The sequence below is a fragment of the Anopheles darlingi genome, chromosome 2, assembly GCF_943734745.1.
Source record: "Anopheles darlingi chromosome 2, idAnoDarlMG_H_01, whole genome shotgun sequence".
NCBI classification, from domain to species: Eukaryota; Metazoa; Arthropoda; class Insecta; order Diptera; family Culicidae; genus Anopheles; species Anopheles darlingi.
In genome coordinates, this window is record NC_064874.1 from 63,296,529 (window position 1) to 63,323,976 (window position 27,448).

Here is a 27,448-nt window from a genome sequence, read left to right on the forward strand (position 1 = left end):
ATGTAAGACTTTACTTACCATAATATATACCTTTATCGCTATTAAACAGAAATACCTTGTAATTAAACAGATTATCCTTTGATATGTGGAACATTCCGCAACAGGTAAAAAACGATGAGGCACTTCTTCTTTTCTGCGGCATTGCATGTAGTTATCGGATCAGTAAACAGCTATGATCATAAAAACGGTTAAAGCAAATGAAATCAACGAAGATACGCGATTCTTTTCGTTTGTTTAAAATAACTCTTTATTCGTTTCACTTTTTTTTTCTCCATTACGTTCGTATCTACGAAGAAGCTGGGGTAAAATCTACTTTAAAATGCTCATTTCCAAATGTTCGTGGGATGCCCCAGGATTGTACTAATCGCGTAATACTTAAGTGGTAATTTTTGACGTTGAAATGAAATTATATGTACAATCATTTCCTTTAGGAGGTACCTCATGCCGGGAACGGACAGGACATTAAAAAACGTTAGAAAGTGTCTTCTAAGAAGCTAAAGCTCGTCTTTTTTAGACCACTGTACGGGGATAAAAAGTTTCGAAGAACGGAATAGAAACTAACCTTAACGAAGTAGTAATAAGTAGCAGTAGGAATAGCAGACAGCAGACGGTACAGTGGGTTGACGGAGGAGAAGGTGACGCGACGCACAGAGAAAGTGTGCGATCGCAACCCGGTCATCCTCGCGATGGCCCCGTGCGTCTGCCGTGATTCCGAGTACGGTAATATTTGCACAGTTTGGCCCAAAAAATCATAAAAGTATCTCGATGCTGCTCGACAATCGAACTGATCGGCAAGAGAGGATCAAGAGAGGGATTTTTAAAATAGATTAGAGCTTAAGCTTAAGCTTAGGAGCACGTGAGGCTATTAGCTATCCTTACATGGCTACAAACACGAACACGAACAACACAGAGTGGCATGGACGAATGGTCGACTCGGTTTGTGACGCGCGTGACAAAATACTAAACACAAAGTTTGGACGGATACACTGACACAGACAACAGGACACGTGATACGATCGTGGTATGTACAGATGATAACACGTAAAACGATGAAACACTCAACACTAGCACTACTAGCGCTACTACGCTACTATTACTATTACTAAGGCTCTACAAAAGGCACTTTGTGCTCGATTACGTTACGCTTTCTTACGCGGGACAGCGGTCACAATCTATTGTAGATTTAATTCCCGGCACTACACTACGGTGATGATGATGGTGGTCTTGGTGTGAAGGAGGTGTTGCAGCGATTGCGCTGCTGACACACCTACCTTTCATTTTATCCTAGCGATTCTAAACTAGCACAGGGCTCTTACGGCTATAGTACGGCTGCCGATGGGTTAAAACGTTTAAACAAGACATTAAACTACGTATCTACCGACCGTCCGTATGGCAGTGCCTTCGAGGTGGTGGTCATTAAAATCAACCTCCATCGTGGGGCTGTCCGACAACGGACGGACTCAGCTTTGTACGCTTATGTAAAAGTATGTGATTGGGGTTGTAGTGGTAGCGATCTTGTGCAAGGGCACAAGAAGATCCTTACACTAATGATCGATCGATCGTTCGTTCGTTCAAGCAGATTGAACGCGAATGATCACGCACATAGAATAACACCAAAGCTAAACTTCCGTCTGTGGAATGCCCTCGATGAGGTTCGTTTTGCTAGCGTTATTGCTCTTGCTTCCACCACGCGCCAGTGGAACCGGTGTCGGTTGGTGTGACCGATTCGAACCGCTAATGCTGCTGGCAGGAGCAGAAGACCCGATCGTACCACCACTGACAAGATCACGCTGCGATTTGCTGGTCTCATTGGACGCTAGCAGGTTCTTCGAATCGGTACGAATCGGAAACTTGCCATTTTTCTGGATGCCGTCTTCGGCGTACTTAAGGTTCCGGTCGAAATTGGACTCCTTGGGCATCGGTGAGATCGAGATGGACTCCTTCATCGAGATGGCACTGCGCAGCGAGCTTTGGCTGCCCGTGATACCGCTCTTGCCGGTGATCTGCGTCATTCCGAGGCTGCTCGGCGATCGGATCGAGCTGGCGTCCGGTGGCTGCTGTTGCATTTTGCTATACTTTGAGGGAGAATCGCGGTACTCGTAGATGTTGTCCCGCTGATTACGCTGCAGCGGTTGCCCTTGCAGCATACTATTCTCCATGATCGTATCGCGCTCCGATTCGGGATTGTCCATCCCGAAGGCAGCCTCATCGTACAGTTGATCAGATTTTCTGTGAAACATTACGGAAACCTTCGTTATTGGAATGCTATCGCCGATGAGTCCCCGTTGAACCTACCGCTTTGCATTGCGCCACATGATACAGCATATCACGACGAGCACCATCAGGATGAGACACGCGGCTGCCAAACTCCAGAACGCTATCTGTAACGGTTCCTTGGGCTCCCACCAGAACTCCGTGGTTGGAGGATAGGTCGGTATCATCACTCCTACGACCGTCGGTATGTACTGGAATGTGACGAGTTGGTCGATAACTAAGTACTCTCTCGATTGCAGCGATTCCCAGATTCCTTACCTGCGTCCAGAAGGCACTTTCCGTCTGCCGGAAGTTCATCATAATGGACGAATTGTAGGTCGTGTTCAGGTTGAGGTACTTCAGCTCACCGTTGCGCGCCTTCTCGAAGTACAGTCCCAGCACCTGCGATGGCGTTGGATTGCCGTGGCGTGCAAAGTCGGAATAGGTTTTCATAAAGAAGTGACTCATGTTGCGATCGTTGTCGGTCCACATCAAACGATCAAGCCGTGCCCGTCGGGGGAAAAACTCGACATCCATGAAGGGTGCTCCGGTCAGCAGGTAGTGCTCGATGTCGTGCGGTACTTTGCGCCATTCCGGCAACTTGAGACCCTCGATCGTCGTGTTCATGACGTAGCTGTAGACTGGAACATTCCGCTCGACCAGCAGCTTCACCAGCTTGTCCGTCGGTGCCCGATAGAGAAAGTCCGAAAGAAGCTAAGGAGGAGAAGAAGCGACACTCCGAATTAGTTGCGATCGTTTGCGAGGACAGAATCATGCCAATCGTGAGTGACTTACGTGGATGTACTGCTCCCGGATGAAGGTGGTGTTCTTCGGATCAGGCCAATAGGTGTACATGTACTTGATCGCTTCGTACGTACCGTTCAGATTGAGCGTATAGTTGTAGCGCAGTACCAGCTCCCGGACCTTCTGATCGAAGAACCGCTCATCGACCTCAAACCGTGGTGCGAGAGTTTCATTCCCCGACACGACAAAGGCCGCTTCCTGCAGCGTTACGCCGCTCATGTAGTGTAGCCCACGGTTATACTGTCGCCGCCGGATAAGCGACTCCGGTGTCTCCGACAGAAAGTGCCAATCACGCTCACTCCACCCTTCATACCAATTATCACCCGGGAAGGTGAAATTGTTCTCCAGCACGGGACCCCAAGGGAACAGACCTACGTGGGGTGCAAACTCGGCATTACCGAGCTCGTAGAAGCTGCGTCCATTGCGCATACAGTTCACCAGCTTCCAGGACGTATCGATGGAGCAACCGACCATCTGCCCGAAGACACGGCTTGTGTTCTGTGCCCGCCACTTGTCCTCGATCAGTGCCCAGTCAGCTAGTGCCGATCCGGACTGGCCGATGACACGCGTCACGATGTCCCGGGTTTGCGGTGCAACCATCAGCAGACCGGCTGAAGCACCACCCGCTCCAGGACCGAACAGTGTGATCGAGTTGCGGTCACCGTTAAAAGCCTCGATGTTTTCGTATACCCACCGTATGGCCATGACCTGATCGAGGATACCGTAGTTTCCGGGCGAGTTCTCATCGCCGGTCGAGAGGAAACCAAGTGCTCCGAGCCGATAGTTGAACGTGACCACCACCACGTCGTAGAAGGCAGCCAGCATATGGGCCGGGAAAGTATTGGATGCCCCGCGGACAAACTCACCACCGTGAATGTAGATCATCACCGGATACCGTTGTGCGACTCCTGCTTGTGTCTACGGGTTTGAGAAAGAGGAACGGAATGAGTCTAACGCTTCGTTGCTTAGGGGCAACCCACACCGGAACTGCGTACTTACATTGGGTGAGAAGATGTTGAGGTACAGACAATCTTCGTCCATATCACGGATTCCCTTGGTCGCGCCGGTATACTTGACCGGTTGCGGACAGGCTGGACCATAGTCGACGGCTTGCACCAGCTGCCAGCCACGATGCTGTCTCGGTGGTTTAAACCGGCCCTCGTGAGTCGGCGGGAGTGCGTAGGGAATACCCAGGAACGTCGAGCACTTGCCCATAATCCGATCGACGGTACTGTGCCACGGACGGTATAGGTTCCGGGGGTTAGGATCGTCGTACAGGTAGGTGATGAAACCTTGCACCTGCCCGTAGTTAGTCGTCACGAACACATCGCGCTCGAGCTGCATCGAATCACGACGCAGCTTACCCTGGAGATCCTCACGCCAACCACCGAGTACACCCGGGAACGGTGTCTGGATGAGTGTGGGATTGTTCTGAAAGTGAAACACAAGAGCACCGGTTGTTTGAGTGTGTTAGCGAAGCATGTGTTGTTTCACTTTCAACCAGCAACAAGACCAGCCGCGGGGCCTGATAATTGCGGCCAGTCTGATGATGACGGCACCAACGATGCGCGACGCAACGGCGGTCGAAAGGGAAACGTATGCCGCGTACAAGACGCCAGACAATCTTGCCGAGTCGAGATTTGCTTTTAATTACATGCAGCACCAGCAGCAGCAACACGGTGGTAGCGGTTCCGCTTTGCAAGGGTTATGTTTCAATTGAATTTCGCTTTTATGAAGACCGCAAACCGCTCGCTCGCAAACCGTTGGGTGTTGTTCGCCATGAGTTATGATGCTCATTAACGCGAGGCGACTGCTTGGCTGCAGCCATGACTGAGAGAGATGTAGGTCAAAGCCGGGGGTTTGCACTCGGTGTTGGGTTACTCGCTTCGATTGCGAATCGCATGAAAGCCAGATTGTTCGATTGCTTGTTGCTTGATGATGCTGATGATGTTTGCGCGATCTTACATCGCGGTACCCCACTTACCGGATCATATTTGAAGCGATCGTCACCGAGGCCTGTGTTGTCCGGGTACTGGCCGGGTTGGTTCTGTCCCGGGTACTGCTGACCGTAACCGTTCGGTTGGTAGAACCCGTACCGTCGGTTGTTGAAGGTGTACGTTCTGTGTAACGGAGAAACAAGCAATGATATGTTGAGTGGAGATGATAAGGTATTAGCAGCTTTTTGGTACAGTTACTTTAGGCTTAATGGAGGCCATTTCTTGCTTAAGCCATTACTGCTAACGGTGCATTCGATAAACGTTTTTATCTGTTGTTGCATCATGAATACTAACATTAATTTTTTTCTTCAAGTATGCAACAATATTGGCATATTTATCTATTATCATGGGCATGTGCTGCGCTTGCTGCAATGCATTCAAAACAAGTTTATCTATCATAACATATTTTATGCTTTGTTGTGCTTCATAATACACAAATAATTAAATGCTGGGTTGATATTAACAAGTTATCTTTATGCTTTGATGAGCATAAAGTTTCTAATTAGATGTTCAATGAAAATGAAGCTGCCTAACCGAGGGTTATAAATTGTAGAAGAAATGAATAGTGTCACCGTTAAAGTGGCCTCTAGGAATTAGAGATTCGGTCTCATAAATTAAACTTTTTTTACATGTCTTAAAACGGAGAAGCCATATGTTTATAAATTAATCTTAAGCCACTTCGAAGAAACGTTTCCAAATTGGATAGTGAGGTTTTGGAACAGTGTTACTTATATAATTTGTTCGAATGTTGTTTCATGTTTGGGACATGTTTGGGACAATGTTTGGGACATTTCTGTCGTGCTTTATATCGAAGCCCTTTGCTATCAACGATAACGTATGGATTCACTGCGTTTGTGGTACTGATTTCGTTTTATCGTTATCGGGCTTATTCGTAACAGTTCCTCAAATTTATGTAGCTAAAGTGGAGAATTACTACATTTGGAACTTTTTGCACAACCTGTTCTTTAAATCTGTTAAACAATTGCGTTAAAAATCTATCAAAAACTGAAAATAGCTACAATGAATCATAGTTTTAGCTACACACAGTCTTGTACGTGTACTCTTGGTTAACTATTTCACCCTTATGCTAGGTAACACAACACAACTCAAGCACGCAGATAGTCAAGCGCGGTTTTATCTGATTTTGTATCATTTCTTGGAGGCGCTTTATGTTATCTGCCGATGCCCCATATGACTAATCGTTTATCGCTTCGGTAAAAAAGTAGAACCGGAAAGGAATGTTGGTTTCCAACTGTTAACTCCATGAATCGATTCTAATATTTCTACTCCAGCGATTGAGTTTTTACTTCAATAACATACAGACACATACACGTCTTGCGAGCACGTACGTCCTACGTGACTGGGCGTAGTCCTCACTGCCAAGCACAATACATCTTCACACATATTATTATCACGCCGCCAGGTGGGGCACACTTACCGATAATTCGGTTCACCGGGATTCGGAACCTTGTAGTTGAAGTCACCTTCCCGCGAATACCACCGAGGATCACGGGTTGTGTAGTACTGACCGGTCACGATCGGTAGTACCGCCGCTGCAACACACGCGACACTTACTATCGCGATCAGAGTAGTCCGCTGTAGCAATGTTTCCGGTGACCGCACGGTTCGATGGCGTCGATACAGGCACTCCATCCCTACCACTAGCGACGATAATCGCACCATACTTCCGCCACCGGTGCCCGGCACATCGATCGTACTGACACTGACAGAAGGGAACCGCGGGCACGGACGGTGCACATCGGACTCATCGGCCACCAGCTCGCACGTTCCGGTTTTCTACGCCCTACGTCAGACTATCTCGTTCTCACTCGTTCTCGTTCACTCTCACTCGTGGTTTTTCTTCTCGTTTGCTGCCAAACCCAGGTCAAATTGGGCTTCTCAATTAGTGGCCAGACACACACCGTAAACGCACTATCGCGCCAGTTAATACAGAGGGATCAGCTGTTAATGTCGTTGTCATTAACGCACACGCGATGAGTCACGCCGCCGTTCTTCGTCGTCGTCGATGTCGTCGTCGTTGTGGTCGTCGTCTAGTGTTGCACTTAATCACTTCCAGTCTTCAACCTGAACGGCCGTCTTCGATGAGTAATGCCGTCGGTGTCTAACCAGCTGATGATGTGTGGAGTAAGGGCTATACGAAGGGACGACAAAAACAACAACAACAACATCATGAGTTAATGGTTGGAGGTCAGCCATTCTGAATGGGCACGACAAATGAAATTAAACTCGTGCTCGTCGATGTGCTGTGGTGCAATGCAATGAATCAACTGTTGCTGCTGCTGCTGCTGGTGCTGCTGGTGAATGGTCATGGCTGGTGCTTCTCGCGGTTGACTTATTTTTTCTCTTCTTAATTCTCCTACTCCGTTCGCTGGCCATCGTCGCCATCATTTATTAATTGGGTCGTCGGTGACACCGTGACACGGGCGCAACGAGAACTCCGACTCGCGACACCCTCCGGATGGATGGAGGGAACAGTAATTCAATTGACTGTCGCCCCGTCTCTCGGATCGGAGGTTAAATGAGGGAGTTAGACCGCCTTTCGGCCACAATATTCGCTGAGACTTGGAGTAGGATTACTGTGACGATCGGGCCATCGGGCTGTTGTGCCCTCGGTGCCCTGCACGGAGCATGCTCGCCACGGTTGATGCGGTTAATTACCGAGGAAACAGCTAACTAACTGGTGCTGTAGATGCCACGGGATCCGTCTTGGTGCCACAAGATCGCCCAACCAAAGGAGGTCGATCCGGAAGGAATAATTTATATTAAGTCGACTTCCTCGTGAGTTTCCATCCGCTCGAGCACGCTCCCACTGCTACACAGCTGAGGTTGCAAATGGAATTGGTCTTTGAGTATCGACGACGATGACTTTCTCGGGGTGACTTTCTGGGGTTTTGTTGTGGGAATGGTCTCACGATACAGACTTTCATCTAACTAAGCCCATGTGATGGGCATCTTTGTTGGCTTAATTGGCATCAAATCGAACTACATTCGTCTCGCCGCCAAGAAGAAGGTGTCGCCATTACCTCGTCACGAAGGTAAGCCGCATTGCGCCCCGGAGCTTAAACGGGTCAAGTGTACGTTAGTTTCGCGTGAATCACTCCGCATCAACCACACTATCGGTAACATTTCATAAACGGTTATCAGTGGATCCACAAGATAAGGCCACCGACGGTGTACACCGACAGCACGTTCACGGTCCCATAACCTTCAAAACACCGTTGTCGTTGCGAGTGACCGATTGGTTCCAAATATAGGAAGGGGGGCTCCGGCTGAAGCGGCTGATAAGATGCCACTGGTTGGCTCCCGCTGGATATCGACGTTACGGTAGGTTGGCTTCTGCCAGGGTATCAGCGGTGTCAGCGAAACCCACACCAAGCTTGGAACCACCCTTTTTGCCTGGAATCCGCACCGAAAATCGGTGTCACGCCCTAAGCCGCAATAGTGTGGTATCAAATATCGACAAATTGGGCCAAGTGAAAGTGACTCCCAGTTGTTGACCATCTTTTGCGGCCTCCAACTTCACTAGGAATGTAAATATTGACCAAGGAAGTCAGGTCAGGTCTGGCCGAGTGTCTCGGGTGTTTACCTTCCGCCTTCTAGTGACCACGAACGTACAAACATATAAGCCATTTCTGCTGATTGAAGCTTTTCAGACGTAAGGTTGCAAGAACTGAATCGAGGGTTTGCAAAAGATCAGCAAAGGATCGGTGTCACGATCAGCAAAAACGGCAACATTACCATGCTGCACTGTGTTGGCCGGTTGATGCTTTCGAGGTGTATGACGTATGCCTTCAAGTTGTTAATGGGCGTAAAAGCATCGAGCGTGATAATTAGATCCTCTCTCTCGCCGCCATAAACACTCGTACAGCATTCAACCGTTCGCTTTTAACACAGAAGCCGGGAAGCCAACATCGACGGTGGTGGTTGCAGCGGAACAAACACCGGTATTCTCACGTGATCGCGAGAGAGGATCGAGCTACCCAAAAAAGAAGTATCGTAGACGAAGATGAAAGACGAAAACTCCGAAAAAAAAGGTAGATCGCGATGCGGTGAATGCGGTGTAAGCAAACGAACGATCGAAAGAACGATCGCCGCCAACATAATGTTCCACCGATGAAGAAAAGGTATGTTTACCTTTCTGCAGCAGCAGCAGCAGCTCTGCGTTCTGCTTTGCGCAACCAACGCGCACCCTCGTACCTGTCCGCAGAAAGCCAAGTCAGTCGAAGTAACGGATGAGGATAGAGAACCCAAGCGAAGAGACCCCGCACCACCACCTCTACCTGCACCAGCACCACCGACAGCAGTGGCTGGAGAAGCCGCCGAAAAAAGAACACAAAATAAACGTTGGCAGGTTTCTTTGCCCCTTCGAGAGGGGTCGCCTTTTTCGTTCTTCTCTCTCTCCATTTCTGATTCTTTCACCCTCGCATCGCACCGATCCTCCCTCCCTCCGGGATCCGGGAGTTGTGCGTTGGAGTTAAATGGACCAGCCAGAACGCAACTTCAAGTGACTTTTTGGCCATCTTTCGCCCCGGCCGGGATGACTTCCAGAGGTGTGTAAGACCCCCGGCACTCATACACCCTAACGCAACGCCGGAGTGCGCTACAGCGGGTCGGTCACAGGCCCACAAACGCGCACACACCTTTATGTTGTTGCGACTGTGAGTGGTTTTGTTGGTGGTGTGCGAGAAGGCCTCCCTCCCCCCGCCAAACGGTCGCTGGAATGGCTCGATATAAAAGCTCGTCAAACAGGTTTGATTGGACTAAGTTACTTAGCCTTCCCTTGGACTCTCGTGAGTCAAATCGTCTTCTGTGCGCCAGAGCGAAACAGATGACCCCTCGCCCCGTGCACCTCGCCCTTTTGAAAAGCATCAAGATCTCTCGCACCCTATATTCCCTTTGCCAGCTCAGCTAAACTTCAACGCGAGCACAGACGAGGAAAGTGCAAAATGGAAATGGACGCACCACGGACCGATCGAAGTTGGGGAATCTACTCCATTTTTATCCCGCTGGAAAGCGAGAAAAAGTATCCAACGTGACGTAACGCACACGTTTCTATGGCGATGGCGTTGGTGGTTGCTACACACTTTTCACAGTTTTGGACGACGACGACGACGCCATGAGACCCCTGGGAAGCGTTGGTTATGGTTTTATATCTCTCGTCGAGTGAGAGATCATTGCGCTCAGTAGCAAACGGACTATTGTTTTCCACTTTCCACGACACAACATTCGCTGTTTGATGGTGTGTTGACTGCAGTACACACGATGGACGACGGAGAATTCAAAGTTACACCACATACACACAAACGCACACACCCCTAGCGCTAGGAATGCATACGCAATGCACAGACGGCACAGCAGACACCGCACCCTTGCTCGTGGTTCGCGGGCACAATGATTCACCTGAAGCACCTCTCGGGCAGGTAGCGCCCCGCAGGTTTCATCGATTTTCAGCAGGCCCCAAGCGGCCCAGCCCTTGTTCGCAATGGACGCACTTTTATCAAATCACACAAACGTTCTCGTTACATCCCGCGTTGACGTTATCTCACCTAACGCACCCAACAAGCGCGCTCGCTATCACTTTCGATGGTTTGCCTGGGGTGTTCGCGCACCTGAGATAATAGCACTCGCTCTGTTCAGCACCACGGCAGCCATATGCACGCACGTTGATGGCGTAATTTGCCATCGCCCAGCGAGCCCAATTTTTCTGACCACTCTCTTGGCTGGAACATCTCACCTGTTCTACGGTAATGTCGGTTCCATTCGATCACTACTGGACCCCAACGGTAGGATTGATCCGAGTTCGTTCGAGACTTGGTGTGGCGCTCTCACCACCACCGCCTTTCGTGAAACACTGGGAGCGAGATGCGTACGCACCTTGTGGTGGCTTGTCTTTGTTCCTATACACTCCGTTTCATAATAATAGCCTCACCCTGTTTGTTTCGATCTCGTACTCGAATAAACACGCCCTAAAAATAATTTAGACTAGTTAAACTGCTCTTTTTATCTTTAAAATTCGTATGTGACTTGAATTTTTAAGATATAATAAAAATTGAGGATGAGGGAACCAAAAAATGAGGTGTTTCATAAATCCTTACTAAAGATTTTAAATATCAATCCATATAGTTCTGCAGATATTATTCAAAATTCATGATATTTTAGTCCTCAGTGCTTCTTCTATTATCATTTCATATCAGAAAGATGTGTTTTGGTTTCCTTTTTTCATTTTTATCAGACTTTTTCTTAGATAGATAATGATAGATAGATTCTCAATAGATAATGGACTTTCTAAGCGTCTGCATCATATCAACATGCTTTCATATTCATTAATGTCAACAGAGTGCTAGAAGGTTATTACGGTGATCGGTCATCGGTTGGATTCCTTTCGTAGGCCGTCGCGTATTTCTAACGGAAAATCGGGCGAAAATCTTTGTAAATGTCCATGCAACAGTTCAAATTGTGTATCAAGGATGTTATCTTACACTATTCTATTCAGTATTGCAGGATATCACCCAGTCTATCATAGCATCGCTGCAAAATGCTTGCGATATCATATAAAAAAATTGATAAAAAATACTTCGACATGTAATCCGATCGAAAATTTACCAGGAATGAATTAAACCATTTGAAATATAAAGGATAATGATAGATAGGGATGTAGGAAGAATTTTTTATGATATAAATTATGATTAGGGCGCTTTATTGATCCCAAGAACGGAAAAACCAGGGTGAGGCTATCATTGTGAAACGAAGTGTATGCTCGCCAACGCCCTCGCTTCGCTCTCAGCAGCAGCAACAGCTCTCCGGTATGTAGAGGTTCATGCGTTGAATTACACTGTGTCCTACCATGCTAGCAGAAAGCATATTTTTCCGTTTAGTTTTCCTGATCGCAATATTGATGTAGATTTTGTAAGACAGAATTAATGTTAAAAATAGTAAACATGAGTGATTTTTTCTTTTTTTAATAATAATTTTTTACAATATTTCTTACTTTGTTTTTGCGCTAAGCAAGTTTGTGTCGGTTGGGTTCGGTGAGATCGCAGTGAGAGCGAGCGGTGAAGGTGAATCGAGAAACAATCGTTTAGTGTTCAAGTACTTAGTGAAATCAATCAATCTACTAAGTTCTCGTAGAAAATGTTTGTAGATTCAAATGAATAAAACGAAAGTTGAAAAAAAGTATGTGTATCCACAAAATTGATCAGTGGCGATCCTTCGCTCTAACTGATCTGGATGCTCCGAAAAATCGGAGTTTGCTTGAGTCGCGCAATCATGCATCTCTCTGCTGTTGCTTGTGTGAGGCACGAGGGTGTCGCAATCGGATCTAATTAAGCGGGTGGACAGAATCTTCTCGTTTTATAGCGCTGTTAGCGACTGGGTGAATTATAATTGGATTGTCCGAGTGTATGATTAAAAACAATTAAGAGTTTCTGGATCTTACGTTTTGCAATGTAGGCCAGTTGCTCCCATGTCATGATCTGCTATGAATATTTCCAAGCTACTTATACCGTTGTCTTTGAAAGAATTGAGATTTTAATTGCGTGTTGCGGTTACAGGTTACAAAGGTGAGACTGGAAAGGGGAGATGTTTTAAAGTTTTTGGAAAGATAATCTTACTTTGTTTCAACAGTTTTCCAACAGTTAGCATAAATCGTAAATAATGTAAAAATTGAACATTTTTCTTATCAATTCGCGTTCAATTGCAACTTTTTGTGTCTTGTTTGTTATATTTATGTTATCGATTATTGAAGTATTCATTGATTTAACGGCACATGATCAATGGCACATGATCTTCAAGCATTAAAAAAAATTTAATAAGGCATCTAGTTCGTTTTTTTGTTATTTACTCTTGACATTTTATGTTCTTCGATTTTTAAAGACATTTAATTCCTCCCCCTCTTCTTTTTTGCAGTAATTTTATTTTTAAGAATAACTACTATAATTTTAAAAATTGTGCATTCATGATTTCTTAAAGAAGTCTATGAATCGAAGATCGAAACTAAATTGGGAAAACTCGTTTTTTGAAATGTACTGTAGGTGGATGTTTTAAAACCGCTTAAGCTTTGTTAGTAGTTAGTAGTAGTAGTAGTAGTAGTAGTAGTAGTAGCAGTTTGTTTGTTAGTGTTTTGATTTACCTGAATATCGTACAGAATTGTTTTGCATTGAAAAGCTCTACAGTTACAAAAAAAAATCGTAAAAATAAACGCGAATGCAGTTGAAGTAGGTAAGCACACAAATTTCACAATTTGCTTATCAATTCTTGATTAAGTAAAGCGTATCCTTTGGGTGCTATTGATTTACGTGTTCTTTTGCAGTAAATTGCGCTTTATTTTATGCCATCAAGTAGCTCTACATACAGTAATATGGAGATGTATTGAAATATATTGAAAGTTTGTAAATGAACCTCTATACAAACATCGTTATGATGATGTAAAACATTATATTGGTAGATCATACGTGCAAAACCAGAAGAGTGATTTTCCTGTACTGTTTTTTTGTTTTTGATTTGTTCAATGAGTATTAATGAAGCGGTTTTATGTCGCGCAATTTTACAGTGCATGGAAGATAACTATATGACAATAAAAATTACATATCAAGTAGGATTATTACTTTTAGGAAATCTTTTATTTTAACTACCTATTATCAATCGAAAACATGATTTGTCGAACTTTAGTTCTTTTAAACCTAACATTAATCCTTTAAGCAGTGTTCATAGCTGTTGGTTTGAGTAACCTTCATTAGGTTTAGTGTGGTATAAGTATCCTAACAATACTGTACATAATGCCAAAGGAGTTATACTAATGCGCTTTACTCCATTCAGGAAGGCATTAAACAACTTTTTAAACAAAATTACATCTAGATTCAGTCTTTAATGCAGCCACTTTGGCCCGTCCACACCGAGCGAGATAAAGTTGTCCTTGGAACAGCGCTCATCCTATTACTGTCGAATGACATTGAGGTATATCCTTGGCTTTGGTGTTGGCGCAGCCGTCGAGAAAAACTTGCAGAATGTGCATGGCCGCAGCTGGTTCTTGGTGAAGGTGCGTTTCTTTCCAGCATTGGTATCCTCTTCTGGTGAAACCGCTGGTTCAGGTTCGAGAATATTGTCACGCTTCCTGGGATATTTGTCTTGGCCCGGTATGATAGAAACAAGACGAGAACCACCGGTCGCTGATGTCGACGAGATTGATGAGGAGGATTTTACTTCCGATCGACTGATAACCACTGCACTTTTTCCCGGGGTTGCCAAAACGGCAACAAGGACCAGTATGAGAACCGGCGCAATCGTTGATCTCTTGATGCTTCTGACGATCGCCATCGTAGAGTGGTGCAAATTGTGAAAACTTTAACTTATGATGCTTGCGTTAATCGTCGCGAAATGCTGGCGTTAGCTTCGCTTTGGAACGCTTTTATATGAAAATCCCCCCGAGGACGCTTACGGATTTGCGTGACCCAGTGCTAGCGGTAACACGTAGAGCGTCGTCCGTTATTTTTTTTCCACTTCCACCAAGGAGGAGTGCAGCGCCAGGCCTCTCTCGATTTCATTATCAACATATTTTGTTTGAACCGTAAACCTCCTGCTGAGGCGCTTGATACGCGCGATCTCGTGCCTTTATGCACCCAGTGGGGTGTACGAGGTGGATGAAGTCACGAGATTCGTATTCTCGTTCCGGTCTATCCATTGCGTCAGCAAAGGTGGCGCGTTAGCTTATCAGCCTCTGCGACCCCGGGCTCTCCCAGGATCGGTTGATGTGTTTTAAAACGGTAATTGAACGGCAAAACATTTTTTTCTATAGAATTCAATGTTGATTTACCTTTATTGTAATATTTTTCTTTAGAATCAATGAAAAACTAGAATGTTACTCAGTGTAGTGGTCAGATTTGATTATACTTTAGTAATACTTTTGAACATTTTAAAACTAACACGCATAGCTCGATGATACAGAAGCCAAGAAGTAAAACTCATTATCTGCAGTTATCAATTATTTTCGAGGTGTTGGTGTGGCGTTGTTGTCGAGGGTTGGATTTTCGCGTGGAATGGACACCTTCGATCGTAGGTTATCGCAGGTTATGGTTTGATCACTTTGCCGAATTATGGTTGCTATGGGCTGTCGATCTTGTTGAGGAGAGAATACAGTACAGTAATACACTCACAATAGGAATTGTTGGAGAATTCTTGTTTTTCTTTTTGCAATGGTCGCAATCGTTACTCGGAATCCTGCTGATCACTATGATGCGAAAACACTGGCGTTTTACGTCAGCGACAGAAAAGCTCGAGGAAGTGCGCAACAGTCAATCGGGAAAAAAAGACGCATGTGAGAATAACAACTTTCCCTGGCTAGAAAGGGGATGACTGCCTGGAGGTGTTGTTGTTTTCGCGATCGATTTGAAACATTGTTTACTAGAGTGTAAACACATATAAGAAGCGCTGTGTGATCAGTTCTCTAATTGAGTGTGTTACAGCATCGTGTTGGTTACAAACCATCATTCAAAAACTCTGGAACTCTGTGAGCAGATGATATTTTATCTCACTTTATTGGATTGAGATGGATATCATGAAACAAAAATATCATTTAAGAAACGCAATCTAGCTAACCTACCTAAAAATAAAATTGTTTAGAAACATAAATGCCATGATTTCGATAGAATCCCACATCTGTCTATGAATAGTGCAAATGAAAAATGGATATTTTTTGAATAAACATTTCTTTCCAAGTTAGAATCGAACAAAGAAGTACGAACGAAGATGCCCTCAGGAACGTTACGGGATTTCCACCTAATTAACCACTAACTGGAACACAACCAGTTAACGTATTCCTCTTTTCAGATGACACGTTGTAATGCAAGTACCGGAACTATTCTTTAATCTGTTATGAGAATTGGTTAGGATAGTCCAGTAATCATTTCCTAAATTAAAAAATTACATTACTCTCAGCATTCTAAACGAGCAGCAAGCAAATAACGTTCACTTAGCTGTTATCACATATCACTGCTTAACTTGTTTTCTTTCGGTGTTCTTTGGTTTTAAAATAAACCCGTTTGATAAGAATGACTGAGAGAACATTTGCTGCTGTTCAGTGAGTGGCCACAATATCAATTCTAGGGGTGATTGTTTTGAATTACATCGGGCTACTACATTGGAAGCATTTAAGCTACTCAATAACTATTATGTTAGTTTGTTTAAAATGTTTAGCAAAGCACAGTCATATAGTGCGGTCGCTAATAGATTATACTTGTATAATAATTTTGCTTAAATGCGTAATGCCAATGATTGCAAATAGCGCTGCAGCTTCTTATCACCCAAGTACAGTTATCTGCACAGCATTCGCACCTGCTTATCAAGCGTGAAGTAAGCATGTGGTCTCAACATACACGTGCTCGTTGCTAAATATGACGAATGATGAAGGCAATGGAATCCGCAATCAACCCTAAATATTTTCTCGAATGTTTCATATCCTGCTGGAAAAGCTTCTTGGGAATTTGATTTAGTATAAAACCTCCCTAAAAACTGCACGCAGGCAATATTCGGTTCAGTTGAGCAGCGCACGAGGTGTAATTGCTGCAAAATGAAGCTGAGTGTTTGTTTTTTGTTGTGTTGTGCTACTTTGTGTGTAAGGGCAACTGACAATAACTCTGCCAGCGCGAGCGCAGTCCCGGAAACATCGACAGATGGAATATGTGGTCGTGCCGTGGAGATAGTGTTGCAAAAGCTGGAACATATCGATCGTAAACTGTTGGAGCTCCAATTTGAAATACGCGAATTTCGAGAGCAAGCATCGAATGACAAGATGCCTCAGGAGAAACCAGCACCAACAACATCTCAAACGACAACGGCTGCAACAATTACTGCAACAACTAGTACACCAAGAACGACAACTACAATCTCACAACCAACAACAACCCTGAATCCCAAGTTACCATCCTACACATCGTGCATGAACGTTCGAGCCAAAGTATCGGGAGTGTATATCATTCGTTTGAACAACGGTACGCGGTTTAAAGTATACTGTGAGATGGAACAATTTGGAGGTGGCTGGATTGTTATACAACATCGGTTTAACGGTTCGGTCGATTTTTACCAAAATTGGGACCAATACCGTGGCGGCTTTGGTGTGGTGGACAGTGAATTCTGGCTCGGGTTGGAGCGAATTCATCAAATAACAATGGCCCGTGCGCATGAAATAGTGATCGAGATGAGGGACTTCTTTGGCAACTACGGGTATTCCCGTTACGATGCATTTCAAGTAGGTAGCGAGAGTGAGCAATACATCCTTAAAACCCTGGGATCGTACAGTGGCACTGCTGGTGATTCAATGAGCCAGCTCGACCGGGGATCTAAGTTCTCTACGAAGGACAGGGATAATGATCCGGTGTCTTCCGGTCATTTTGCTGCCATGGACGAAGGTGCTTGGTGGTACGGTTCTAGTAACTTTGCAACCTTGAATGGACCATACAAGAATGTTACCGAGAGTTACAAATCAATAGTTTGGCGCTCTTTCAAAAACGACGTTCGAGGATTAAGCTTCACCAGGATAATGATACGTGAGTTGTAAACTGTTGGTCGCAATCGCTGGGTTGTTCATGAACGGATAGTAATGTTTATTGCAAATTATATGATTAAATTATGATTAAATACATGTTTGAAGATAGTTTACAAAAAATGTTTATTTATTTTTTAATGGGATAACTTCTCCTAGGGACAAAAAATCCGAAAAACTCTCGAAAGAAATTCTTCGGGAATATTGAAAGCTTGAACACTCTTCATGATAAGGGCTAATCGATTGAAGAATGTCCTGATTACGCATTCTTTACTCTTATGTACCTTCAACACTTGTTATCATTTACTTCTCCCAAACACGACATAAAATAATCTTAGTATTGGCACAGCGAGCTTAGCAGAACCCTCTGATCTTCATTTCAAATTTTAACGGTCCTCCGCGGCATGCTTCGGTTTTGCATACTACTGCGGCGCATAACATACTCCTGAATGTATACCTCGTGATGGGCCGCTTGATTATGGCAACGCAACCACCATCACCGTTGTTTGCTTCTGAGAATGTCGGAGTAACGTGATTAACGGTTCTAGCTAACGCAAACGAAAAAGTGCCACTTCTACCAAACTAATTATACTCTTTATTTATTTGTTTATTGTATAAAAAGCCTACAACTAAATCGTTAAATCAGTACAATTAGAACCTTAACTGTAAAATCCTCGTCCGTTGCGGTTACAAAGCACCACCGCTTTCGAGGCGTGAGCGACATTCCAAACACAAAGCAGGGCGAATAGAATTGGCGAGAGTCCAGAGAGAGAGAGAGGAGGGCATTTGGTGGGATCATGGAATCGCGCATCCGTGTGTCCACCGCGTGCGCTGTTAGCGCGCCCTGCAACCGCCACTTAACGAATTAAATCAAATACAAACGATAGTCACCCAATTGGCCGGTGCCGGTACCGTTCGTTGCGATGAGATTTCCGGTCCCCCTTCTCACAGTGCTTCCACGGCACGGCAGGCCGGCACGGCAGGGGGGACAGCACACCATCCAATTGCGCATCATTTCGCGATCCGCGTCTTCCGATGAGAGCATACAAAGTGATTCAGCGAAAGGCCCGTGGTTGCTTCTTCTTTTGACGCAAAGCTGAGGATACTGAGCTTGAAGGATCGGCTCCTTCGGTTGACCGGTTTTTGGGATGGTAATACAGCAACAACAACAGTATTGGTGTGATAGCGGCCACACTGGATTAACATTAACACAATAAATACAAAGCAATATATTACAGAAACACTTCGCAGCGAGCTGGATCCTAGAGCCGGGTCGGCCTGATGCCAAGGAGGTGTAGTAGTAGAGAGAGAGTGTGTTGGGCCTGAGATAAGGAGGAGCGGATCACCGCGTGGCCACGGTGCTCACGTTCTGGTGCTCGTTTGCGTCACCGGTTCGCTGGTCGTGCTTCCGGTCACCTCCGGCGGATGCGGCGAGGGTCCAAAGTCAAAGTTGGCGTTCACCTGAATGTGCGGATTCTCTACCTCCGGTGGCAGCGTGCTCGTCTCACCTTCCGCTCCTCCCTGTTGCTGCTGTAGTAGCTGCTGCTGTTGTTGCTGATGGTGGTGCGAGTTGTGGTAGTAATGCTCCTCCGAGTTGATGCCACCACCATGTTCGTGCGCATACGGACGATGGTGATGGTGGTGACCGATACCGTGCGCCACATGCCAAAGGGCGGCCCCCGTCAGAATGCTGCCCATACTGAACGGGCTCGAACCGCGCGGATGATATCCATAGCTCGAACCGTAACTCGATCCAATAGCATTCGAATCCCCATACAGAGCACTGTTGTGGTTGTAGTCGTAGTGTCGGGGTGCGACGAGGGGTGCAGCGGCCGCATACGAGTGTCCACCGACCGCTTCACCGTAGCTCGGTGGAAGACCCCGGGAGTACCCTGGCGGCGCACCACCGGCCGGTACCGCATGATGGCTCAATCCGGGATAAGCCGGTGGCGGTCCAATCGGATGACTGTTCCCGTGTGCTCCATCGACACTCCAGCCGATCGGCCGTGGTGGTTGCACATCCGGAACCGGTGGGTTACGTACCATCCCTCCGACCCCTTCCTGGTGCATATGGTGATAGTTCTTGCGCGAGTTACGTCCGAGTGCACCGCCCGTGTTGTGGTTACTCTTGCTTCTCATCCGAATCGCAAACGCTCGCTTACCCTCGACGGTAGTTACGCCGAGTGTGATCAGATGGAGTGCCAGAATGGCCACCAACACAGCAACCAGAGGCTTAGGTCGACTCTTCGGTGTTAATCCACCACGCGGTTCCGCCATTCTCGACAAGAATGTTCTTTTGGGGGGAGGGGAGCACTTTCACTTCACTTGCTTCACGATCTACACGATCGAAGTTCGTCTTTAAGTTCCAGATCTTTAAGATCAGATGCTTCTCGGGATCTCGGGCTTCTCGTTCACTGACTAACTGACTGACTGGCACTGTCGGTTGGACTGGGCGTTTCGAGATTCGTCCTGTTCGCGGTCTAGCGTGACACTGAGGATTGGCGCAGCTGTGGTCCGGTGGACATACATTTGGAGTCCCGTTCGGGGAGCCCTAACAACCACCCCATGATTGGGCAGCTAATGGAATGATTGCGAAACTGTGGCCGAGTACGAGTGCAGTAGTGGGAGCAGCGACAATTGAGTGACAACGCATCACGTCGCACCTCACCAACCGACCGACCGAACCGGACGGATCGGTAACAAAGTAATCTTAATCGAATTTCGCCGTTTCCAACACCCGCCCCCGGGGGACATTATCTAATTCTCTCGTGTCACTCGCGTATGGAAACACCCAGACTCTCTCTCCTAGAACGGCGATCACGGCGACGACGACGTGTTTATTAAGATCACTTTCGATCGACTTCGCAACGCTCCCGGTGTGCGTGCGCACTTTATCATTATGCTCGCGCGGAATTTGTCAGCGCACAATTGAATTAAAGAGTGTGGCACAATGTCACTGCTGGCTGTGGCTGTAACTGTGGTCCGAGGTACCCGGACCGAGCACCTTATCTGCGCCATAGGCCACCGGAATCGGCCACCAAAAAGGGACTGCGGTGGAGGTGTTATCATTTTGTTTTCTGGCGTTCCGTTGCGTTGGTGTACGCAGTATCTACGCGGGAAAGGGGCCGATGTTATGGAGGAGCTGTTTACGCAGCACCGAGTGGACAACATGGCTTAGAGTCGGAATAGAGTCCACAACATCCGTCTAACTGTCCTTGGCTAATGGTGCCGAATGGAAGCTTCGGCTGTCGTGCCTGTCTTATGTTTGTTATGCGCTACGTAGTGCTAATTGGTCATAAGTAATTGAAACCTGTCGCTGCTGGTCAACAAATGCTCCACATCCCCAGGGGAGACGCTCGACATGCATGACATGCTGGCTGGGATTCGGGATTCCCGCTCTCCCCCCACCACGTAAAAGCAATTGCATTCCGTGTGAGCACGAACACGATAATGAATGCTTGTATGCGCCCCGTTCATAAGTGTTACCTACCCCTCCCCCACCGGCAGGTTGAATTCGCGCACACGGTCTATACTCGTGCAAATCACTGATGCCAATTCGCCGGGCATGAGGATGGGGGGAGACTGTTTGATAGTCGACCACCGGCCAGACGCGTCATCACATCGTACAGCTTCGTTTGTTTGCTTTCTCGATAAGATAAAACATTCTCGAGAGCTGGTCTACGCGACGTAAACCGCATCTCAGAACAGAATCCCACGGTACGCTAGTGTCCGAGTGCTATAGGCTCCCGGTCCCGGGTCATTAGCTAGCGAGTGTTCCGTCCATTCTCACGTGGTACGGTGTGTGGTTGGTGCGGAAGTATTTGGAAAGTTGTTGAACGAATTCCAATCGGTTCGTTTTGGGTGACAAACGGAGGTGTCGACCTTTCGACCACGGAACATGTGGAACGTAGCCGCCCTTTGCAGTGTGATGCTGCTTGTTGCAGTGGTTAGTGCAGCAGTGAATGAGCCGGACACTGAGCAGGCAACCGAGGATGGATTGGATTACCCTAAACTTGCCCTGAGGATTATTGGCAACGAACTGGACTCTTCAATGGTGCTGGGGACGGTATGTACGATATAGGAGAGACGGGAGATGTGCGCCTACGCGTCTGTCTATGGCATGTTGTTGCGAAATCGAGCTACTCACAATGATCGTTGTTTCTTGTTTGCAGCGATCACTGTTTGACGCACCGATCGAGTGTCCGGGTGGTATGGTGCTGGATCATAAAGGAATATGTCGCAAACAGCTAGGCTAGTAGCTGTGTAACTGTGGTGTCAGGGTATAAGAATGGTGGGGTATTAGATTAAGGAGCTGGCAATAAAATTGTTATTGTAAACGAATCCTGTTTGAGTTGTTGAAAGCTGTTTGTTGAAATTTTCGTAAAGAAAGTAAAGAATCACTAACTGACAATTTCTCAAAGTATAGAAGGACATATTATTTGAAAAGTATTTGAATATCTATGTGACTAATTGTATTAGTTTAATACAATGCTCTTCCTTTTTGCTGCATCTTTGAGGTTCAATAATGTACTTCTTTTGGTTTTCTAACTTCTTATATTCTCCAAGAAGTTTCACGTGATTTTGTAGTGCCTTGCAAAGCATTAGTTTGTCGAAATTGAATTTCGTAGTTCGAGTAACTATTGACTCAACCACACCCAGATCGAGTGCTTGTAAAATTATGTACAACATGAGAGTATGTGCTGAGGCATAGAAAGAACGGAATAAATCGCATGAATTAGTCCAAGGCCAGTACGACCTCGAGCCATCAAGCTCTCGTACTTTCGGTAGACATTGTGCGTGATCTGGAGAGTGACAGCAATCAAACAGACGATCATGTATTATTTTCAGGGAACGAAGCAGAAAAGCCAGCCAACAGAAGATGCGACGATGAGAACAGGAATGAGATAGACTCATCGATTTATCCTGGACATTAGTCTATGGGGGTAAACACCTACTTATGTGAGTTTCAGCACCACAACAGAACACAAACATTCGTCGGTATTGAGTAATTGGAACTTATTACAGGACAACATAAGATACATTTGGGGCCATCGTCCATCCCTTTATGGCTTCGCAATCAGTTTCAAGTAATGCTTAAAATGTATAATCTCAAATGTTCGTATTTGATGTGAATCAGATCTAAGCAAATTTAACCTACGATTTGCCATGCACCGGCTCATAGTGCGTTGTTGCGCATCTGTGCGATGATAGCACTTGCGCCGCTTATCACGCAACATAAGATTAGCGCGTTGGTCGATACGGATTCATGTGGTAGTTAAATCTGTCCTCAACTCGTTCTTCACTGTTGATGTGCTCGATGATGGATTTTGATAGACACTCCGAGACAGAACAGATGATGTTACAGCATTACAGGATTACAGCATTGCAGACGCTACCAGGCATTATTCAATGGCACCAGTGCATCTTTTCACGAGATTACTGGATGCTGCGGAACAAATCGAACCGGCGTTCAGTAGGCAAGGCACGTTGGACCGTTGCGTTGATAGGTTCGTACTCTAATGGCTTTTCATCCTCACAAATACGGAATGAAGGAAATTGGATTCAAGTGCAATTGTTGGAAGTGGCCCTATTTGTGAGTAAAGATTTTGTGAAAACAGTGAAAAAACATGGAAAACACTGATAAAGCAAACTGTAAACTGATTGTGCAAATTGAGTGTGACGTACTACATGTGTTTTAATTGATTGTAGTAACCGGTACCTTATAAAAGGCGTATCTAATGACTAGTAGTTGTAAACATGTAAACAGTTTTCATCCTTTTTTCATTCTCATTTATACGCTGTTTTTTCTTCAGTTAGAGCATCGTTTTATTGGAGTAACTGAAAATACTCTAAGATCCTTAGATCAGTGCTTAATGAGAGAAGTAATGGCAATGCTCATGATCTTTGTAAAGGTGCAGAGAGTTTCAGCAATGAAAAATAAATCGAATCTACCTCGAATCTATTATCTTAAGAAGCATTTTGGTTTAATCCTCATCTTATTAATCCGTTAATACGCGTTAGAATTCCTTTTTCATGAAGCATTATTCATCAAGCATTCTAATCATCATCAAGCATTCTAATGAATCGTCGCGTATCATTGCAATCGTAAACACAGTTGCTGGCAATCTGTCTGGCGCTGCGGGAGAAATGGCGTCTACATGAAATTGTAGGTCATCGCAGGTTTGGCAGCATCTTGAATACGAAATCTTTCCATGATAAGCTGTTTTTGAAAGTGGTGGTAGCGAGGATCGAACGACTGGCTTTTGGTGCGTTTCGAACTGGATCATGCTTTCAGTTGCTTTAATCATTCGACATGGAGCACATCTCCCGAATTATGCTCGCTGTATGTGTACTTTTGTTGTTGGGTTTGAATGCCCGCTGTGAGGAATCTGATTCGGTTGAACAGCAAACTACTGAACCCAGCATTGAACCTCAGGAAAACGTAGAGCAGGAGAATGTTGTGACCGCGGATGAGGAAGACACTACACCAGGCGAGGTAAGACTGGATATCGTGATGTATGTTAATCGTCCATACATATTTCCCGATGATTTTAGGCTACCAATGAACTGCTACCAAACATAGTGAGCATTATTGTGGCACCATGCATGCAGGGCTACCGTGCAGATCACAAGGGCAAATGCCGTCCTGTCATCTAGGCAAGTGAGTGTGCGTTATCGGTGCTGAAGGGTGCTAGTTATTACATTGTACAGGTTATTTAATAATAATTTCTTGCAGATCGTTAATGAAACATCTCTAGTTCATCGGTGGCTTTAGATTGAAGCATCTGACTTTTTTGTTTTAAGCTTCAACATTTGTTTGTGTTGAAAAGTTGAGAGCGCCAGCCAATCTATTTCGGGAATAAACATGTGTGACGTAATTTGAACTACCGTTCAAGGTTGACCGGAGCTTTATGATGTATGCTATGTAACGGTAACAGATAAGGCCTATAGAGGCTTCTTTGGTTTTGGGCTGCAGCTGTGCTCAAATAAACATGAATGAAAATCATGCTTATTCAAATACATATAGTAACAACTAACTAGAAAGTGTAACTGAAAGAACAAGCCAGGCAGCAAATCCGAGCGAATTCCTAGCGAGAGTGGAGTATTAGCTATTCAATGTAGCAACAACTCTTTAATAACATGCCGCTTAATGGTTTCTTTTTTATGATTAAACCAACATTTTGCGAAGACACAACAAACCACAACTGTAGGATGACTTACATCGCTGCTACTCTGGCTCTGCCAGATCATACAGTGTCATTGCACACTTACCAAGTAATTTTAATGCTGCACAATCCTCTAGATCAACGTGATAATCTTGGTATTATGACTTTATAACGAAAACCGATTGCTACTCACGTGCGTTTGCACGCTAGGATGTTTTTGATGGTTTAATCTCACTGTAGGCTCAACCAGCATTCTATAAGCATAACGATAGAGTAATCATTATTGACCAGTGCTAATATACAAAATAATAATACACGCGCATAACAGTTGGTGCGTGATTTATAAAAGCGTGATCAATAATCAGATCTTCCAGCAGTAACATCTTTGAAACAGCATGGCGCACACCACGGGATTAACAGGCGCTGCGGCCGTTGTTGTACTGATTCTATGTGCAAACGGTGTAGAATCAGGATTTATATCAGCTTCTACGTATGAAAAATCCGAAACTCCATCGCAGCAAGGGCAAGGAAACATCTATCTGAACGAGGTGCAAATTAAACAGCATGGATCGTTTGGAAAAACTCGAGTAGAGAGGGTAAGACTCAACGGGTGCGGATTTGGATTTGGATACAAACGGATTTGGTAGACAGGAAATTCGTGGAGTTCTCTCGCCTGCTAATTGTGTGTTTTCATTCTGTGTTATGCTTCCAGGCCATAAATGAAATGGAGGAACCACTGCCTACGGTTTCAATCGAGGTCGGGTTAGAAAATGTACCCGAATTTTCTATTGAAAGAAAATGGAACGATATGAACTAAACAAAAATAAACACGAAATAAAATAAATTAGCACAATATGATAGCCATATAGAGCCTCGTAGTTTCTGTTGGTATCTAGGGGAACGTTATGCGAAGTAAAATTAAGTCGTTTATATTCATGCTTTATGCTAAGGCTTCGAGCGAGGACAGTATATAACCACTTTACGTTTTAAGAACATCTTGCTTGCTATTGTAACCGAGCTATGCTGAAATAAGCTATCTTTGAAGTACTTTTAATTAGCCCGTCTGGTCTTTTCTTATAAAAAAATCTTTGATGAATTAAAAATTAGGATCTTTATTGAAATTTCATACTTTTACGAAAACGGTGCGTATTCAACCCTTGGTAATGTAATGAGGATATACTATTTCACATAATTTTATCAATTGATTCGTTTATAAGTACTGTTATGCAGCGATTGACGGTGTTCCTTTCAAATCGGTTATTTGCCTACGTCAAACACTGTTACAGTGCTTGCTTGCGCTGTTGAATGTTGCAAGAGGCGAGGGGAAGTTGATCAGTTGATTTTAAACATACGGTTACACGTGAGAACATATGCGATTGAGGACTTGAGGAACAGCGTTGCACTGTGCTAAGGTAAAATGAAAGTTTGTTCATTTTTCTTCGATACTCGTTTTACAAAGTTAACTTTTTTCTATATTTTGGCAACATTTTGTAAGAGGCCTCAGTGCAGCGTTTCCGATTATTTTGATTCATTTTAGATATTGTTGCTTAATCCAACCCAGTTAAGAATTTCATAACATATTTTATTATCATTTTGTGATTAACCAACCTGGTATTTAAAATTAAAAAAACTAAAATCTAATAAAAGTATATGATGACATCGATAGTTGGTGTTAATTGTATTGTGGAACGTGTTATTAGTCATCGAAACCACCAATAAACAAATCAATCGCAGACAATGACCTACTTGGTGTTGTAAAGATAGTGTTATCTACAAATCCTAGCTTATCGTCGGATGGCTATAAAATCCATTTATTTCCGGTGCACTGCTATGTTCGTCCTCCTTGACAATACCGTATGGAATTCGAGATAAACATACCAAAGCAGTTGTATGGGGAATAAAGAATAAATGGAATGAAAATTATTTGCAATATGAAGGCAAACACCCCAAGCCCATTGATTGCATTTTCTCCAACGCATCCAAATCCACGTATTTCTATCGTAAATGTGAAATTCGGCTGTTCGAGCAACAAAAAACAATGACCGAAAGACCGCTACTCGTGACGGCTCGTAACGGAACTGCTCTGGGTTTTTCTCTTCTTCGATAAGATAGACGATAAGCTTCACAGCGAAACAATCGAGTCAGAGTGATCATTGTGTCTTACGCTTATCTTGGCGCTGGTGTTCGTGAGGATGAATTACGTCTTTGCCACCGGACTAGTAGCTAGTGTCTGGCGCAATCATTCATCTATTCTCACAGTAGCATTCCGATCGTGTGGCCGTTCAAGTTTGTGCTCGAGTGTAATGAAGTACGCATTTGTTGCTCTGTTGAGCTTGGTGCTGCTGGTATCTGGCACCAGCGCAGCACCCGTTGATTTGGAAGAAGCGCCTGAAGATGTTCCGAAAGCAGTGGCCTTGACCGCATCACATATTCTGGATCAGTTTACAGATTTAGTGCACACACCACCGCAAGTAAGTGAACCGCTACAAATTAGTGTGTCCGATTGTTCAGAGACGGAAAAGTGATTCGATATCTTTTATTGCAGATTACGAATGTAATTGACGGACCGAAATTATGTCCTGAAGGACAAAAGCTTGATCATCAGGGAAAGTGCAGACCCATCTTGGGTTAAGCAACCAGTATGTGGTGCATTAGGTGGTTGAAGTGATTTATTG

At 45.0% G+C, this 27,448-nt stretch overlaps 4 protein-coding genes across 8 annotated transcripts in view; 3 read left to right on the forward strand and 1 right to left on the reverse strand.

Moving 5' to 3' along the window:
- The window catches only part of LOC125948036 (G1/S-specific cyclin-E), a 215,933-nt gene that overhangs the window by 12,331 nt on the left and 176,154 nt on the right, over positions 1 to 27,448 (forward strand). The window lies entirely within an intron of this gene.
- On the reverse strand, positions 230 to 10,942 carry LOC125948032 (acetylcholinesterase). Of its 4 annotated transcripts, none has more exons than XM_049673656.1 (8): positions 10,810 to 10,942; positions 6,493 to 7,206; positions 5,042 to 5,177; positions 4,057 to 4,488; positions 3,049 to 3,975; positions 2,533 to 2,967; positions 2,296 to 2,465; positions 230 to 2,229 (listed from the first exon to the last, which is right to left on the reverse strand). In XM_049673656.1, the coding sequence occupies exons 2-8, from the start codon at positions 6,735 to 6,737 to the stop codon at positions 1,620 to 1,622; spliced, it is 2,955 nt and encodes a 984-aa protein (XP_049529613.1). In that variant the 5' UTR covers positions 6,738 to 7,206; positions 10,810 to 10,942; the 3' UTR covers positions 230 to 1,619. The 4 variants fall into 4 exon arrangements, with proteins under 4 accessions (XP_049529613.1, XP_049529615.1, XP_049529614.1 ...); XM_049673658.1 differs by lacking the exon at positions 10,810 to 10,942 and adding an exon at positions 10,476 to 10,803; XM_049673657.1 differs by lacking the exon at positions 10,810 to 10,942 and adding an exon at positions 10,160 to 10,465.
- On the forward strand, positions 16,858 to 17,622 carry LOC125959422 (fibrinogen-like protein A). Its single transcript, XM_049692246.1, has one exon. It carries the CDS (start codon positions 16,858 to 16,860, stop codon positions 17,620 to 17,622), a length of 765 nt encoding a protein of 254 aa, XP_049548203.1.
- Positions 25,163 to 25,950, forward strand: LOC125948046 (uncharacterized). The gene is made up of 2 exons (XM_049673684.1): positions 25,163 to 25,369; positions 25,486 to 25,950. Exons 1-2 carry the CDS (start codon positions 25,169 to 25,171, stop codon positions 25,588 to 25,590), a joined length of 306 nt encoding a protein of 101 aa, XP_049529641.1. The 5' UTR covers positions 25,163 to 25,168; the 3' UTR covers positions 25,591 to 25,950.

Bases quoted from the DNA above. Each gene is read 5' to 3' on its own strand.
- LOC125948032 (XM_049673656.1), bottom strand. From the start codon at position 6,737: ATGGTGCGATTATCGTCGCTAGTGGTAGGGATGGAGTGCCTGTATCGA. The intron at 2,968-3,048 runs GTAAGTCACTCA...TCTCCTCCTTAG, and splicing joins TCCGGGAGCAGTACATCCAC to CTTCTTTCGGACTTTCTCTA. The intron at 2,230-2,295 runs GTAGGTTCAACG...AATGTTTCACAG, and splicing joins ATGTGGCGCAATGCAAAGCG to AAAATCTGATCAACTGTACG.
- LOC125959422 (XM_049692246.1), top strand. From the start codon at position 16,858: ATGCCTCAGGAGAAACCAGCACCAACAACATCTCAAACGACAACGGCT.
- LOC125948046 (XM_049673684.1), top strand. From the start codon at position 25,169: ATGGCGCACACCACGGGATTAACAGGCGCTGCGGCCGTTGTTGTACTG. The intron at 25,370-25,485 runs GTAAGACTCAAC...TTATGCTTCCAG, and splicing joins GAAAAACTCGAGTAGAGAGG to GCCATAAATGAAATGGAGGA.